Genomic DNA, 18,684 nt, shown 5'->3' with positions numbered 1-18,684 from the left:
CCGATCAGAAGGTCAGCGGTTCAAATCCCCACGAAGGGGTGAGCTCCCATTGTTCAGTCCCTGCTCCTGCCAACCTAGCAGTTCGAAAGCACGTCAAAGTGCAAGTAGATAAATAGGTACCCCTCTGGCAGGAAGGTAAACGGCATTTCCGTGTGCTGCTCTGGTTCGCCAGAAGCTGCTTACTCATGCTGGCCTCATGACCCGGAAGCTGTACGCCGGCTCCCTTGGCCAATAAAGCGAGATGAGCGCTGCAACCCCAGAGTCAGCCACGACTGGACCTAATGGTCAGGGGTCCCTTTACCTTTTACCTTTCCAAAATACTGTATAAGATAAAAAATAAAATAAAACCTACATACAGCAACAGTGTTTTGTGTTGTGTAGGCTCTTATGATGTAAGTAATGGGCCCTGCTTGCTAGCCTGCTCCCTAAAATATCACTGGTTTGCTCATTTCTATATATAGGGTGCCTACATTCTGCATGGACTGGCTGCATGGCATATATTCAACACAAAAACAGCAACTTTTTGTTGTTGACAAAAGACAGCTGGACATATAAAGGGCCCCACTACCTTCAGTAGCTATGGGCCTCATCAAACCTAAATCCGGCCCTGCATGCACATTATACCTTTAAAGTATATTTCATTGTATCATAGCATTGTAGACTTGGAAGGGACCCCTCGAGTCAACTCGTCCAAACCCCTGCAATGCAGGAATCTTCTGCCCAGTGCGGGGTTTTGAACCCGCAATATTAGCCTCTACTCATTGAGCTATCCGAGCTGTCGTATTTGAAGCACATTTCCCTACTCAGATTATTCTGGGTGCTGCAGTTTGTTAAGAGTTGCTGAGAGCTGTAACTCTGTGAGGGGAAACTAGAGTGCCCAGAATTGTTTGAGGGAAAGAATGTGGTTCAAGTGTGCTTTAAAGGTATACACAGGTGGATGCAACCTCAGTCTGACTGAAAACTCAGACTGAAAACTCGTTGACTTGGAAAAACTCCTACCTGAGACCCAGGAAACCCACTGCCCATGAGTGTAGATATCACTGATATGGGTGGCCAATGATCTGATTCACATGAGGCAACGTTTGTGTTTTGCTGGAAAAAAATGATACAACTGTCGGTGGCTGTCTTTGTGGTGTGATGCATTCTGTGCTATGTTGTGGACATAGATGAGAGTTATTAACCCCACCTTCTCTTCCTCAGCCCCTTCTGTCTCCCTACTTAATTAAACAGCAGCATTTAACAGCAGCATTGCAGCTAGCAAAAGGGTGGTTTGATAACAAATTGAATGTTCACATCCCAATGGGAGCATTTGAGACTATGGTGCGGATGCATAACAGTTGGTGTGTTTCAGTGTGCAGCTCTTTTAAATCAAAGCGGAAGTATAAAAAACTCAAAAGCAAAACTGGAGGGTTTATTATTATTATCATTATTATAATGGTGCCACCCACTAAGAGGGCTATCGATGGAGCATCTGCCATGTTCCTACCACTCCTCGGCTCGGTCCTTGCCGAAGTTGCTTCTGCTACTACTGCAGGCAGAATTTTATGGGCAGAAGTGTATGTCCATCAGTAGAAAGTGGGCAGAGTGGGGGAAACTGATTGATTTAGAGGACAGGATGGAGGTAAGCGTTCAAATTGCTCTCGTATAAAGTGGGCCCATCTTGAAGATGGCCCCAATATGGTACTATTCATAATGTGGCTAGGTGGTATTTCTCAAGAGTAGAAACAGTGGAATTCCGTTCAGAACCTGATGAAGCAAGCCCCCAAATCTGTCGCCCCTATTTTTATAGGGAATTTGACAGCAGTTCTGCCTGAGCCTTTTAACAGGAGATGTGCATGGTTGAATCTGGAACATTGTTCTTGTAGTTTCTCTTCTACCACTGAGCTATAGTATCAGCCCTGTTTACTTACAGCTGTCTTGGAATTCAACCCACTAGAGATTCAGTTCTCAGTTTCAACACTCTACTTCCACATACAGTGGTACCTTGGTACTTGAATGGCTTGGCTCCCAAACAAGTCATCTCCCAAATGCCACAAACCCAGAAGTAAGTGTTCTGGTTTTTCGGACGCCAAATGTCCAGCGCGGCTTCCAATTGAGTGCAGGAAGCTCCTGCAGCCAATTGGAAGCCACGCTTTGGTTTTCAAACCATTTCGGGAGTCAAATGGACTCCCTGAACAGATTAAATTTGACAACCAAGGTACCACTGTGCTATATATAGTTTGTATCCTGGGCTGTATCCGTTCCACTGTTGGACAGCTCTTGCCATCAGAATGTTCTTCCTGGCTGGACTGAATCCACACATCCCAACCAAAGCAGATTCTGAATCTTATCAGGCCAGTTATGTTGACTAGAAGAACGTACACAGGCTGCGCTGTTGGTGCCAAGTCTGTTATAGAGGCCTTTATTGAAGTGGTTTATAGCTGCCTTTGAGACGGTCAAGCCATTGGCATGGATCGGATGATTCTGCGATCACTCAGGCAAATAACTTGCTATTCAATTCAGCACTCTGGCAATTTCACCTTCACCATCCTAGAAAACTGATTGGTTACTCTGTCCCTGCTGAAGTTTTGGAAGCTGGGACAGGGAAAAGCAAGGCTTTCAGCTACTTTTCGCTTCATGACTAGCACAGACAGAGGCAGGCTGCAGAAGTTGCGGGCTCTCCCTGCTCACTAAGCCCTGCTATCTCTCCAGCTTCTAACACCTCCTCCTTCCGGTCTTCTCCCTCTGACCACTCATGGTTGTCCCACCACCACTTTCTGGGCTCTGAGCCTTTTCCACTTGGGGGTTCCCCAGCTGGTTCCTCCCACCATTCCTCTACGTCCAACCAGTCCAAGACATGGTGACAATGTTATTCCATACCATTCCTCACTGAAACTCCTCCTTTTCTGTGCAGACTTATAACTCTGAGGGTGATTAACCTTAGTCAAATGATCTGTGAATCACAGAGGCAGGCACCTGGGCAAACTTAATAATAGCCTCTCCTCCAAAACCATGGCAGGGAAGCAATGGGGTGTTGGTGGTATCGCTGAGCTCCCTAGTAGTGGGATGTTCAAGGTGTACTGTTGTCCAATCCTGCCTCACTCTTCTTACCAGTGTACAAGCCAACCCTGGAGCTGGCTTTGCTTTCCATTGACTCTTAGCACTTTTAACATACAGATAGGTAGCCGTGTTGGTCTGCCATAGTCAAAACAAAACAAATTCCTTCCAGTAGCACCTTAAAGACCAACTAAGTCAGTTCTTGGTATGAGCTTTCGTGTGCATGCACACTTCTTCTTCAGATACTTTTAACATGTTCTGATTAACTCCATTGAAAGAACCGGTCTTTAAGCTTTGGTTGTGCTTCAGGCTTGCATCTCTCTCTCTCTCTCTCTCTTGCCAGAGATCCACGCTAAACAGGTGACAGCTCACACTTCTGCAGCCAAACCATAAAATGTAGGGCAAAAACTCCCTCCCTTTTTTTCTTATTAAAGAAAAAGCCCCTGTGTACTCAGGGAAAGTTGGGAGGAGAGAGAGTGTGACATTCATGAGCTACTTCCCAGATAACAGCTGATAATAGTTCTATGGACAGACTGCTGGGAACGAAGGAGCTTAGCAGAGGCATAATGTGAGAAATCAGGTGAGTTTTAATCAGCTCAGGAGCACTGCGCAGTCCCATGGGGAGGAAATGGGAACTGGAACTGGGTAGCCTGAAACAAAAAAGCAATGAAAAATGAACCTGAGAGCAAAAGATACAAGCTTCTCTTCTGCCAAGGGAAAGCAATATGCTAGCGGTTCTGTTTAAAGCCTGCCCGAATGAACCCAGGGCAGTGAAATCTCCCGTCTGCGTTGCTATTCTTTAATAGACCATTGCCTATTACTTTCTTATTTTAAGGCCCTTTCGTATTGTTTTGCTTAAAAACGCATATAAAACGGACACTGGAGATCTTGGTTACAAGAGAACCAGAGAGTTATCTTGGGAATGGCTTTCAAAAAGGAGTCCAAATACAGAAGGATGATATATAAATCTAAATCTAAATCTAAATAATAATAATAATAATAATAATAATAATAATAATAAAAACACACAATCCAGAACAAGGAAATGGACTTAAAGGGGCTTAGCAGGATAGAAAGTGTTCTGTGGAGCAAGGGATTTGATGTGGTTCTCCCACTATCTATTCTGACAAGGTTTGCATAATTTTTCTCTGGAGTGGAGAACTGGGGATTGCAAAGAACCAAGAGGTTAATACTATAGTCATGTACGGTCACTTTGTGCAGATCCTACAGACTTGGGGCTTGTCTCCAAGGGACATTCTCACGGGTCTAGTTTGGTGCGTTAACACTTAGCGAGGGAAGCAGTACCAATGTTCCCCTAAAGAAAAAAAGGTGCCTGGTATGGGGACAGGGTTTCCAGTGGTAGGATCGTTCCCTCTGGGAGGGCTGCTCCCCATCTTGAGTGGCAATGGTCATGGGGCATCTATGCTAGCCGCTCATAGGAACTAATTGCGTAGGTTGTGGTTGGATGAATGAGAACATCTAATCCTGGAACACAGAATTCCTGTGCCAACATAGATTATTTCAGCCGGAACTGGACTTTAGCAGTTTTTCACTGTGTTCCTTTTCTTGCCGAATGCTCGTTTCTTGCCAAATGCAGTGTGGGCTGGAGGCTAAGAGCAGCTCTGGATTCAGTGTGTGTGCCCAGCAGAGAGTCATGGCCAATATTAACTCCCTGGAACTTGTACTATATTTGTCCCTTCCTATAAGTCTCTCTCTCCCTCTCTCTCTCTCTCGTTCACATGCACGCACGCACACTCTCAAAACATATTTTTAGTTGTATACATAAAACCTTAAAATAGGAACAATAGGAGGCTGACCCATTACCAGGCTGCATGTACTGAATCAGTCTGTTGGCTCTTCTAGCTCAGTATTGTCCACATCAGGGATGGAGGACCCGGCGCCTTTTAGATTTTGTTGGACTCCCAACTCCCATCAGCCCCAGCCAGCATGTCCAGTGGTCAAGGATGATGGGTGTTGTAATCCAGTGACATCTGGAGGACCACAGTTTCCCCATCTCTGACATAGACGATAGACGTTGTAATAATAGTCTTGTGCTCTGTGGGTGCACCTAGTTCTTTCTACTTTATAAACCTACACATTTTGAAAAGGTGCTTTGGATTTTTATGTCTCCAAATAGCTTCTTAACCAAGCAGAAGAAAGAAGAGTAATAGCTGGATTTACAGTTTGACAAGCAATTGAGAGCCAGCATGGTTCCATGAGTAGAACTTTCATCCTGACTTCTGTCCAAGTCGAGCATATATCCTTGGTAGGTGATTCTGAGTGGGTTCCTAGCAGCTTTCCATTCTACTGGCTTCCAACTGGGTCTAGTAGTTAAGTTCATGGATACATTCCTGGTTTGAGACTGTAAACTGGAAGGGGGGGGGATACTTTTGAGGCAGGTATAGTACAGGATGAACCCATTGAAAGTTTTGATGATGTAGGTCTGGCAATAATTAAATGTTGGCCTTAATTGGAGCACAAAAACTGAGTACTTTTCTCCCCCAGGATACTTCCAAAGTACCAAGAAGCTGGTACTAGATGTGCATCTTCCTCAGCTTATATTCTGCAGCTCAGAGGTCCACTGGCTTTTCCCAAACTTGAGTCTCCAGCTGTTGTTGGACTACAACTCCCATCCTAGATCTTAAAAAGCCTGGGGAAGTTCAAAGGCATCCAAAATAAAGGCGCATCAGGAAGGTGCCAGGCCAATCTCTCTGGGAGCACATTCAGTAACTGTGGTGCTGCCAGACACTGGCTGCAGGAGACAAGCCTCCGCCATCAGAGAGTTTTGGTTCAACAGCTCATCACCGGGATGTCCTGGGGTGCAGAAGTTTACATGTATATCCTTTTCTACTGTCCATTGTACAACTAGCTACGCAGATGCGTGCTATTCCCCTTTTTGGGTAGTCTAACATCCCAGCACAATGAAAATATCAGATTCTGTCTGTCTGACATTAACCCGGAAGTAACTGCAAAGGTGGCTGAGTTTTTGTCAACAGTATCTCTTAGAGTGGTGAATGGCACTATTTAGCAGGAAGAAAACCCAATGAAAATCCTCATTATTATATATTTTACATTGCTGTTTATTTGTATATATTTTGAAATTTTATATATTGATGTTTTATGGCGTTTCCATGCACTGCTCTGGTTTCGCCAGAAGCGGCTTAGTCATGCTGGCCACATGACCTGGGGGGGGGGGGACAACTGTCTGCGGAAGCAGACAAATGCCGGCTTCCCTTGGCCTTTAAAGTGAGATGAGTCGCATGACTCGCATGACCCCAGAGTCGCTCGCGACTGGACTTAATTGTCAGGGGTCCCTTTACCTTACACTTGTAATGCCTATTAAAAGTTTGGCGTAGTAAGTAGCTTGAATGTAGCAGTAGTGGCAGATCCTGCTCCCAGCTAGCCCTGCAGAGACAGTACAGTGGTACCCCGGGTTAAGTACTTAATTTGTTCCGGAGGTCCGTTCTTAACCTGAAACTGTTCTTAACCTGAGGTACCACTTTAGCTAATGGGGCCTCCTGCTGCCGTCGTGCCGCTGGAGCACGATTTCTGTTCTCATCCTGAAGCAAAGTTCTTAACCCGAAGTACTATTTCTGGGCTAGCGGAGTCTGTAACCTGAAGTGTATGTAACCTGAAGCGTATGTAACCCGAGGTACCACTGTAGTTGGAAGGGACCCAGTGGTTCCTTCTTCCGTTGCTGTATGACAGCACAGCAACCATCAAGTAGCAAGAGGAACCCAGTATTTAATTAAAATACGTCCTCTTCAGTCAAGGGGCTCAAGGTGACTGCCAGCCAACTTAAACAATGAGACATTAGCACATCCTAAGCAGAACTTCCACAGCACAATCAGCATGGTGGAGGAATCGGATCAGCAAGTTCAAAGGCGCAGTGCAGGTCATCAAGCCAGCCTTCCCCGAAATGCTCTGCAAAAAAGAGCTTGAGGGAAGGACATTGGTGGCAGTTCCAGGGAGGCCTCCCATTGGAAGACATTCCATCACTGTGGTGCCATGGTTCATCAAGCCCATCTCTGCCTGATCCTGACCTCAGGCCTTGGGCTTCTGACCCGGATCTCGGTATCAAAGGTGGAGGAAGATCAAGAGCAAATGCCAGCTCTGGGTTTCGGAGGACCCTGCTACAGAACACCCTTTGGTCATAAAATCATAGAATTGTAGAGTTGGAAGGGACCCAATGGGCCATCTAGCCCAACGCTTTGCAATGCAGGAATCTCAGCTAAAGCATCCATGACAGATGACCATCCAGCTTCTGCTTAAAAACCTCCAAGGAAGGAGAGTCCAGAACCTCCCGAGGGGTCCCTGCTGCCTCTCTTCGGAGTCTCCCTTCTTGCCGCCTCTCTTCCTTGTCATGGCTCCCACCTGCTTGCATGCCACTCTCTGCCCATTTGTTCACTTGCTTGTTGCCCCTGGCATCTATATAGTGGGCTCTTCATTTAAACTGTTTGTCCACCTCTCTCCTAAAGCACCTGGTGGTTCGTGAAGGCTTCTAAGAGAGCTCAGTGGAGGTATGCTATCCAGAGACAACTTGGGGCTGGCTTAGGGAAATATCAAGGGGTCAATTGCACCCCCACCTGAGCAGGTGTGCCCTAGGTTTTCCTGTGCCCTAGGTGTGCCCTAGGTTTTCCTGAGAACTGTAGCTCAGATGGGAAGGGCACTTTACTATACTTACAGAAAGTCTCTGGCATATCCAGGTTGGGCTGTTAACGACCTCTGTCTGAAACCCTGGAGAGCTCCTTCTAGTGCATATAAACTGAGCTGGACAGACCAATGACCTGGGATAGCTCAGCAGGTAGAGCATGGTACTCATAATCCCAGAGTTGTGGGTTCGAGCCCCACATGGGGCAAAATATTCCTGCATGGCAGGGGGTTGGACTAGATGACCCTCGTGATCCCTTCCAGTTCTACGATTCTATATTCTGATTCTGTATAAGGCAGCTTCCTATGTTCACATGATAATCTACGCTGGACACCAGTAAATGCTAACTGATCTCCTCAAAACCCATAAGCGCCAAATTGAAAGCGATGCTATGAATAAAAATTTGCTGAGGCTCGCTACCAAAATAGAATGTTTTCAGGAAGAGGTGCAGTTTTTCCATATTCATTAGACAGGAGCCTTTGGACTTGCTTTTTATCTAATCATTCTGGGCTGATTTTTCCTTTTTTTAAAAAAATGCTTCTTGAAGGTACGAGTGTTAGGCCTCTTTACCCACTTCCCCAAGTGCTCTGTTTCTCTACAGGCGCTTGCTTGGAAAGTTAATTACTCTATTCTCTTTACAGTGACCTTGACGGTTGCTTCGTATCTGAAAGGAATGGCATTTGGGTTTTCTAATTTAGAAGCACAAAAGCGGGTGAGAGAAGACAGGACTAGTACCTGATTCACTCTGTGAAAAGAGCCACTCATGTTAAATTTATGGGCTGCTGAACCTGGAACCAAAGATAACATTATTGGGCTTATGCATTAATTATGATTAATGGGACAACAGGAATATCATTTGGGTCACATCATGTATATATTTTATTTATTTCCATGTTAGAATTTCACAGAATTGCAACAAAATACATTATTTTTCCAGGCGCTTTCTTAAACGGCTTGTAAATTACTGTTTTGATTTTTTTTTGAGCATGCATATATTTTCCTCCAGTCTTCCCAGGTCCACTGTGACAGGATGTCAGAAGAAACAGGACTTCCCTAACAGAGTTTATAGAACTGGCAAAATTAACTGCAGTAATAAGATATCAAACACACCAGAAATTAAGGGCACAGTGGTTATGGTACAAAGAATATATGAACAAACACTGCTCTAAAGATAACATGCTGATATGTTTAGACTAAGCTTGTAAGGTGACTTGATGTTATACCATAATAGTACGATAAAAGAATTACAGTGATAAATAATATGCAATGTAAATAAGAACTTAAATGACTCAAAGATTGTTGGATTAAATGACTCAAAGAGTGCTGGTGGAGGGGAGTCCAATGGGTGTGTGTACTTTATTGTTTGCTTGTTTGTAAATATGCTTAAATAAAACATTAAAAAATGTGTGTGTGTGTGTGTGTGTGAGAGAGAGAGAGAGAGAGAGAGAGAGAGAGAGAAACAGGACTTCCTGTTTTCTCATATTTCCTTCCATCTTCTGATGGCACCTTTTTGTCATTCGGGAGATTATGGAACTCCTCAGATCAGGAAATCTCATTAAAAGAGGAGGAAGAGCTGCTATTTGCACATGTGGCTGTCAAGGAGAGACAAAACAGAAGGCAAATGGGATGATTCTTCCACGCCCCTCCCCCCACGCCCCCCCATTGCTTTACACATATATCTCTGTTCCTTATCTGAGACCCATTTTAGATGTGGCAATAAAGAGGAACAATGAGGAGTGCAGCTGAATTACTTCCTGTTTCCTTCTTTCCCACCCCATAAAAAGAGGCACAAGGTGTACCCACCTTGCGCAGTTTTAAGGCATGAAAAGGTGCCCGCTTTTCCATTGGTAAGTAGGAGTCACAAAATTTCATTGGCTTTCACCCAGAGGGTCGTCTGAAGGAACACAAGGCCACCGCCTTGCTGAAATTAAGCAGGTCTGGGGTTTGGTCACTGCAAAACGTGTTTTGATGGCGCTCAGGGTGTAGAGGGCAAACAGAGCCCGCCGTGAGCCAGCCCAGACCTGATGCCAACAGACACACAACACTATCAAACCTATAGTTACGTAAATCCAACTAACAATAACACCCACAGCATAACTGGCTGTGTTTAACTATATAAATTCTTTATACATCATATAAACATACCTCTTTTCACATTATCAAATTAAGTAGAAGCAATTAAAGACCAATATTTTGAACAGGAAATACAAATAAATCAGTTCTTATATACGTAATGTCCAAATAGAAGTTTTTTTGTGTTCCATGTAGGTCTTTACGAATACAAGTGTCAGACGCGACAACTTTAAGAAGCAGTACTTGCAGAAAATGAACTTGTTCTTTGTAATGTTCCACATATGCCTTTGCAAAGTATAGTTGCTGTATGCAGGTATCAGACGAAAGATACGAAAGATCTTAACATGCCTTTGCAAAATATAGTTGCTGTATGCAGGTATCAGACGAAAGAACTTAAGACAAGGATTCCTGGAATAATACCTTATTTTGCCCTGCCGGGCTTCGTCAGCCGTGCATACTCTAAATAATACAGATAAACATAATAATATAGGGTTTTTTTAACAAATTAGGAAATAAAACATATAACACGCATATTGAACAATGGATCTACATACCATATTTTGTGTATCAGAGACATGGAACAAGTGACATGGCGGATTCTGTAGTAAACAACCAGTAATCCCATGTTTGCTTTTATAGAGAGACACAGTGTTAATTCTAGTTACAGGTGGCAGCAATCTACAGCAGACGCCAACAGAGAAACACCATTCCTGAGCCACTTTGCGAAACTGAAATGATCCTCATCTCACAAAGCAGCACAAGGCTGGCTCGGGGGGGGGGTGGGCAGCATGAGCAGCTCACTCTCCAGAAAAAGGACCCAGGGTAATGGCCCTGGCAGCCCCTCACCATGCTACGTTCCTGGGTTACTGCTTGAATGAAAAGCTCCCTCTCCCCCAACCAAGCTCCATGATGGATGAAAAGTAGGATATCAGTGTAAGAAAATTAATCAGTTTTAAATTAGCCACATAATCACCCTTAATTGCTCAGAGGTACAGGAAAAATTTGATTCGGTCCGCATTAAAAGACAAACATACCTACCTCACACTTTCCGAAACAGTATGAGAACCGAAACACAACCATTATTTGAAATTTGATCTTCTCCAAAGTTTGCAGTGCAGTTCTTCGGATAAGCACTGTGTAAAAAAATGCACTTACTAGAGTAAACTGTGTACAATTCAAAGTGTTGGTGGTGACCTTTAAAGCCCTAAACGGCCTCGGTCCAGTATATCTGTAGGAGTGTCTCCACCCCCATTGTTCTGCCTGGACACTGAGGTCCAGCGCCAAGGGCCTTCTGGAAGTTCCGCCGCTGCAAGAAGCCAAGTTACAGGGAACCAGGCAGAGGGCCTTCTCGGTAGTGGCACCCGCCCTGTGGAACGCCCTCCCACCAGATGTCAAAGAGAAAAACAGCTACCAGACTTTTAGAAGACATCTGAAGGCAGCCCTGTTTAGGGAAGCTTTTAATGTTTAACAGACCATTGTATTTTAAAATTTTGTTGGAAACCGCCCAGAGGGGCTGGGGAAACCCAGCCCAATGAGCAAGGTATAAATAATTTTTTTTTATTATTATTATAACAAAAATACTTCATATTAAGGATAATTTGTTTGCGATAAATTGTTCATTAGGCAAAGTTGCATAGAAAAAATGTATATATTGAGACAAATTTGCACCAGAATGCTGATGAGTTTTAAGGAGGACTGCCTTTTAAAAAATTGCAAACTAATGTGGAAATGTGAAGCACTAAACTTGAGATTGGAAAAATGATTTGCCCATCACTACCCTATGTAAATTTCAACACTTTCCTAAGATTTTGTTTGTTTATCCAGGTTTTCCATCAGGATTTCCACTTGCTCACAGTGATGAGCCAACACACAGAGATACAAAACGAAAAGATGGAACTTCACCTTGCTGCAGCATCATCCATCCTCTCCAACTTCTTCAATATCAGTAGGTTTTCTTTGTGGCCTTTAAAACAAACAAATATATTTTATATCCTCACAGGTGGAGTTGGAATGTTAAACAAGTCCACATTTAATGCAGTGGATCATGTCCTTATTCAATCTGTATTTTCACAAAAGCAAACTCCTTAATGAATATTTGACACACCTTAAGTCCTATTTAAACAAAATTGTCAGTTTGGGCATAAGGCACTGCTTTCTTTATGCATGCTGATGGCTGCATAATTATGCTGTAATAATAGCAATTATTTCCAACTGTTGGTGGAAAACATGTTCAGTTTAAATGCTGCAGGGTGTGCCTACTGGGTGTTTGGGCAAGCTTTCGGATAAGATTACCTAATGAACAAGATAGCCCGAAAAATGGGGAGATGAGAGGTGGGACTTGGTGCAGAGGAAATAAATCTGATTGGTTGAGATGCAGTTACCATTCTAACTAGGCTCGTGCATGTTTTTGCCATTTTGCAAGCCACACTGGCAAAAAGGATCAAGGAACTGGAAGAGTTGAGCAAGAATCACTTGACAGGAAAATGGAATGATGGAGACAAACCATTTTCTGCTTCTGCATCTTTAAAAAAACACAAACTCATGTATGAATGCTACTGCAAAGCAATCCTTCATGCAGCATTTTTGATGTAATAAGGTTAACAGTGATGTGAATGAGCAGATTTTTCCTTTTTTGAAAGAAGTAAATAAACATGACATGCTCATTTGTATGTTTTCCTCCTTAAATTAGGTGTTCTCATTATTTGCTTTTGGAAGCTTCTTCCTGTGAGTAAAAGCCTGCATTATTTAAATAGATTAAAAATGCATAGCAGATGTACAGCACTGGCGTTAATGCAAGGCTGGCCATCTCTCTAGCCTGCCTGCTTCACAGTCTTGATTTTTGCCTGATTTTACATGGTGATGCACATTGAACATTACATATTCTTGTGCTTTATTCTGGCTCAGAAGCATGAAGAATTCAGGCATGGCAGGCATATAGTTACATCGTTAAAAGAAAAAGGGAAGAGTAATATTTAGTAGAACATCGCTAGATTTAACTGCAGCAGCTCTCTAGCAAGAGCTGCTATTGGTGTGATACACCCATAATAATTGCAGTAAAAATGAATGCTTTTCAGTGTTGTATAGTTGACAACACTGGTGTGTGTGTGTGTGTGTGTGTGTGTTTCCTAGTATGTCAGGCCTTGCAAATAAGTCTACAAAGTACCTAGCCCAACAAATATTCCAACTTGTACCATCCAACACATACTGATACTAACTGTTTGTCTGCTGGGCTGTAGCTCCTTAGTAAGAGCCTGAGCTTTGCATGTAAAAAGTCCCCAGGTTCCATCCCTGGCAACTCCAGGTAAGATTGGAAAATGCTTCCTACCTGAAACCTTGGAAAGCCACTGCCATCCAGTGTAGAGCAGGGATGCGGAGCCTAAGCCTGGTGGGTGTGAAAGGAGAATAAATGCGGATCTCCGGCCCTTTCTGTCTGGCCCTTAGGGCTTTCCTCAGGCCACACCCATATTCCCAGGCTGTGCCCCTCAACAGCCCTGCTCTGATCTATCCTCAAGTGTTTTACACCTGGATGGGCTGCTTCTTTGCCCTGCCAATAATAACACTGGTCCTGAAAAACCTACATTGGCTCCCAGTGCGTTTCCGAGCACAATTCAGAGTGTTGGTGCTGATCTTTAAAGCCCTAAAGGCCCTCGGCCCAGTAGACCTGAAGGAGCGTCTCCACCCCCATTGTTCAATCCAAAGACGCTGCAGTCCAGCTCCGAGGGCCTTCTGGTGGTTCCCTCACTGTGAGAGGTGAGGTTACAGGAAACTAGGCAGAGGGCCTTCTCGGTGGTGGCGCCCACCCTGTGGAACACCCTCCCATCAGATGTCAAGGAAATAAACTATCTGACTTTTAGAAGACATCTGAAGGCAACCCTGTTTAGGGAAGTTTTTAATGTTTGTTTTATCGTATTTTTATATTCTGTTGGGAGCCGCCCAGAGTGACTGGAAAGGTTCTCCGTGGGGAAAGAGCATCCCTCAAGCTGATGAGAGGCACCCTGGGATAGACAATATAGAGCTTGATAGACACAGAGACAGCTACCTGTGTTTCTAGAACTCTGAGTCAGATGTCACATTTCTTTTACATTAGTCATGAAAAACCTGATTTGTTTTCCTGAATTGTGTCTTAACTGCGCTCCAATTGACCCAAGTTAGCAAAGACCTGCTTTCAGGCACGAGGGAGTGGTGTTTCATAGCATTGCAGCCATGATGTTTAGAGCAACCTCGCACCCCAGATCGCAGGCAGGGAATTTCATTTCCTTAAAGTTAGAAGAACTGTGACAACAGTGGTGGTAGAATCTGGATACTACAGTGGTACCTCAGGTTACATACGCTTCAGGTTACAGACTCTGCTAACCCGGAAGTAGTTCCTCGGGTTAAGAACTTTGCCCCAGGATGAAAACAGAAATTGTGCATCGGCAGCAAGGCGGCAGCAGGAGGCCCCATTAGCTAAAGTGGTGCTTCAGGTTAAGAGGGGTTTCAGGTTAAAAATGGACCTCTGGAACGAATTAAGTACGTAACCAGAGGTACCACTGTACTTGTCTTCAGAGGCATCAGACTCAAGGCATCCTGCCATCTATTTTTCAAAGGGATAGAGCCTATGAGTGCACTCTGTGCCACCTAGGCAGTTATCACCAGTAGAGGCTGAATTACACTGAGCACATGTATGCCATGCCATAAGGTGGGCAGTGACTGCTCACAATAAACCATGACAATTCAAGAAGCCTATCTTATTCTTACACGTGAGCAAATCCATCTTTTGTGTGGAAGCTGTGATACATTTCTCCCGCCTAACTCAGCAAGCTCCACCTCGCTCCTTCCTAACAGAATACTGGGAAGGCGTTAGCAATTTACGGAAAGGTAGAATCAAGGGGGCGGGGGAGTAGCACAGCATAATATTTCTGTAACGCTGTTGATTTATGGAGGGTTTAATGACTGCGTGCAGCCCTACCTTCATATACAGTGTGGCCCTGTATGAGATTTATGATGGATGTTTTTCTCACATAAGGTGATAGACAATGTATGCCGATGGCTTAGCTTATTTAGTTAATAGTTTTTATCTGGCATAAGCTACCGTCCGTAGAAAGCATACCCTGTGTAATTGGCATGCATTGTAGTGACTAACTTGCAGCATTACTCATGGGTGTCACGGCCGAGATGCTCTTCTGTCAACAGCAGTTGCAACATATTAACGAGGCGCAGCAAGAGGAGCTACAGGTGTAAATCAGGCCTGTCAAGCATTGTCTGGGCCATTTTGTAATCAATGGTTTATTTATTACTGCTCCCTCCCCAAATCGAAAACCGTACAAGCAAGAAGTCATGACTGGACTCCAGTATTTCAGGGGAATCAATGGAATTAATCATCAGCATTTTCCATCCAATATTGAATCAGCTCAGGTACTGGAATGATAAATGATTTTATTATCTGGATGGAATCAACATGAAATGATAACCCAGGCTTGGTATTAAAAATACTTTCGATTTCTCTACACCCAAAGCTTACATTCTTCAATATTGCTCTTCTACCCACCCCCCTTCCCCCTAGAAGCTGTCTGGAGAAAATAAAATTAAATTAAACACTGAAATGATTGAATCTCATGCAATGAGCACAAAGAACTTATAGTACAGTAGTAATAATAATAATAATAATTTATTACTTGTACCCCGCCCATCTGGTTGGGTTTCCCCAGCCACTCTGGGCGGCTTCCACAAAGACCCAAAATACACTAAGATGTCACACATTAAATACTTTCCTGAACAGGGCTGCCTTAAGATGTCTTCTGAATGTCAGGTAGTTGTTTTTCTCTTTGACATCTGGTGGGAGGGCGTTCCACAGGGCAGGTGCCACTACCAAGAAGGTCCTCTGCCTGGTTCCCTGTAGCTTTGCTTCTCGCAATGAGGGAACCACCAGAAGGCCCTCGACAAGAAGTCAAAGAGCAATATGGGGCTGTTTGAAAGCTGCCTTACATACTGCTCGTAGTAGTAGTAGTAGTAGTAGTAGTAAGTGGTGTAAGGGATGTTAGGGGAGGGGTAGTACCTCTGGCGGGGCACACATGCTCCTTCTGGAGTAGTTTTTCCCTTTGGTCCCTACTGTGTACTCAGCTATCACCTGTGGGTCCTAGAAGCTGTCAGCATGCGACAGCGGTCACACCCCGGGAAATGGTTTTGATTGGCTGGCTAAACCAGGTGAGGGTAGCTGATGGGTCTCAAACCCTTGGTGAGTTAGGGACTTCCCTACATGTGAAGACAGGCTCCTACAGATTGAGCAGACTAGACCAAGAGTGTGTCCAACGGTCAAGAAGGTGGTTTCTGCACATGCTGTAGAGGGAAGTGAGGGGCAGATGTGGCTTGTCAACCTGGGAAGGTAGCCCATCTAGGAGAAGGAAAACTCTGATCCTAAACCTCTGCTGCCTTGCAGAATATCTTCCGGAGAAGAAAAGGCTGAGTAAGCCCTACACAAATCCAGAGTGGTTTTATGGTGTCTTGTCTGCCTCCCTCTGGCAGCTCCTGCAGCCAGGCTGGTGCCAAATGTATTGTTCTGCTCTCCTTTGGACCACATTAGTCTTGTCATCTGGGCAGCCCAGGACCTCCTTTGAGGAAGGTCTGAATGAAGGGTGGGATATGGCTCAGCAGGATTCCACTTTGTTATTTTCAAACTTACCCCACTTACCTAGGGGTAAGCCCTATTGAATTCAATAGGGCTTAGTTTTTTAATTTTTAATTAAAAACACATTTATTCAATAGTTACACTTCAGCTTTGTCCACTGCCATAATACAACAGAACTATCACTCCAGTCCTCAATAGCGCTTACTTTTGAGTAGACATGGTTATGCTTGTGCTGTTAATTGCTACTTTAAACACGATCAAGAAAATAGAATAATAAAAAAGGGTCAGAGTTATCAAGAAGGGGGGGGGAGGGGGGAGTATTGTTGTGAAAACCAAAGAGATTGAAATGCCACTATCCAGACAATAGAATTCAGAAGTGCCAGCTAAAAGCAAACACCAAGATCCATTGGTATTAAAGGAAGCTGTTGGAAAAGAAAGCCAGGAAGTAATTATTCTGGTTTAATAGAAGATGAAGTATAACTGTCTCCTCTGGACACTATAGAGTCATTGCAGTCTGACTAAATTCCATCTATTTGGTGGAGCCATATCACTAATCAGGAGGGAAGCTGTGTGACAGTTCGCTCTAATGAAGTTTGTGTCATTTTAGCAAGATAAATGGCTGTGTTTCAACCAGGCACCATTCAGTTAACTCTCCGGCTGCACAAACGGCTCTATAATGTTCTCTTCAGTGCACAAAGAGGACATAGATTTGCCACGTTCCAAACCTCAGCATCGCAGAGGGAACAAAAAGCTGTTGCCTCTCTGTCCATTTCGAATCTAACCTTTTTATAAAGCACATTTTCCGTGGCTGGCCAGCTGAATTGGTTTCTCAAGCGACGGGAGCAATCTCTGGCAGTTAACTGTCCCCCCTCCCTTTAAGGAAGCAATTGTTTTGTAACAGAACTGTCTGAAAGGATTTCCCCACCAACTCCCACTCTCCTTAAAGCAAATGTTTAGGATCAACAAGATTTAAGTACATGCAGGTGTACTGGCAAATCTGCTCCAGTCTCAAACCTGGTCGCTAGGCACTCCCTTCTCTGAAAATGCTGAAGTTCAAGGGATGATAATGAAGTGTGTTTTGCGGAGAAAGCCGACACATTGTGCATAGGACATTTCCTCTCCAAGACATTCAGATGTATTACTGCATTGGCACAGTGTGCTTTCATCCATCTTCAGGCACAGGTGTGACTTCCAGCACCCGTATCTTAAGAATAATGCAAAAACTGCCTCGGAGGAGAATTGTTAAATGGTTGCCATCTGCTGGATTTATATTAGCATAATTAGCCATCTCCCCCTGTTTCCTTCTTCTTTTCCTTTTTTTTTTTCCCCCTCCACCCAACCCATTTTAAAGCCCAGAAGGGCAATGGCAGGTAGAAAAGCACAACAGCCTAACAGACTCAGCTGTGATTCAGTCATAGAATCATAGAACTGCAGAGCTGGAAGGGACACTGACAGTTACCAACCTCCTGCAACGCAGGAATTTCAACTAAAGCATCTCTGACAAGTAGCAATCCAACCTCTGCTTAAAAAACTCAAAAGGAAGGAGAGTCCACCACCTCTTATGGGAGTCCATTCCACTGTTGAACAGCTCTTAGCATCAGAAAGTTCTTCCTGATGTTTATTTGGCATCGCTTTTCTTGTAATTTGAATCCATTGGTTTGGGTCCTACCCTCCGGAGCAGGAAAATACAAGCTTGCTCCTCTTTCCATTGGACAGCCCTTTAGATATTTGAAGGTGGCTATTATATCTGCTCTCAGTCTCCTCTTTTGAGAGGAGCTGCTCCTCTGATTGAACCAGAAAAATCTACAGTCCAAACCTTACCTCAGTCAGGAACTTAGGGTTGGCTCACCTAGTCTCAGTCCCCACATTACAGGGGAGGCTTCCTTCACAGACATTGTGGTCCTTCAGGTGGTACTAGATCTTAGCTCCCATGTTCCCTGAGCTTTATCCATGTTGACTGGGACAGATGGGAGTTGGAGTCCAGAAACATCTGAAAGGTTGAGGTGACCTTCATATTGTTTCTATACTAGGCCTGGGCGATATCTGGTTTTCAACATCACAATATATCACCAGTTTCATGGTTTTCCCCACATTGTGATTTTTGCATAGCGTGCGCACGCACACCCACACCATGATTCATGATATATTGCCAGGTCAAAAATTATGAAACCAATATCAAGATACAGACTTCAAACCATTTGTTGGACAATATATTGATATATCACCCAGGTGTTTTACGTTTTATTGTGCATATTGTTGTGCACCGCCTTGATATTGCATATGAGTTTATAAATAAATAAATAAAATAACGAGTATGGGA

At 44.0% G+C, this 18,684-nt stretch overlaps 1 protein-coding gene and 1 long non-coding RNA gene across 14 annotated transcripts in view; one reads left to right on the top strand and one right to left on the bottom strand.

The window, feature by feature from the left end:
* LOC309325710 (uncharacterized protein) overlaps positions 1–18,684 on the bottom strand; it is an 87,360-nt gene that overhangs the window by 13,409 nt on the left and 55,267 nt on the right. Inside the window, exon 3 of one of the 4 annotated variants that reach the window (XM_081833998.1) lies at positions 10,502–10,893. The exons of 2 other annotated variants lie outside the window; for them this stretch is intronic. In XM_081833998.1, coding sequence (XP_081690124.1) covers positions 10,840–10,893 — 54 coding nt within the window. In that variant the 3' untranslated portion in view covers positions 10,502–10,839. Of the gene's footprint in view, positions 1–10,501; positions 10,894–11,691; positions 11,724–18,684 lie in introns of those variants that run through there. One more of the 4 variants, XM_081833994.1, reaches the window with a different exon arrangement.
* The window catches only part of LOC309325729, a 101,865-nt gene that overhangs the window by 43,153 nt on the left and 40,028 nt on the right, over positions 1–18,684 (top strand). For 8 of the 10 annotated variants that reach the window (XR_014149917.1, XR_014149918.1, XR_014149919.1 and 5 more), the window contains one exon: positions 11,585–11,705. This is a non-coding gene — a long non-coding RNA (uncharacterized lncRNA). Of the gene's footprint in view, positions 1–5,173; positions 5,303–11,584; positions 11,706–12,182; positions 13,268–18,684 lie in introns of those variants that run through there. The other 2 variants (XR_014149921.1, XR_014149926.1) reach the window with 2 other exon arrangements.

Source organism: Podarcis erhardii, assembly GCF_964252035.2.
Source record: "Podarcis erhardii genome assembly, chromosome: 12".
Taxonomy (NCBI): Eukaryota; Metazoa; Chordata; class Lepidosauria; order Squamata; family Lacertidae; genus Podarcis; species Podarcis erhardii.
The sequence above is the reverse complement of the archived record's forward strand: the minus strand, read 5'-3'. Positions and strand labels throughout refer to the sequence as shown.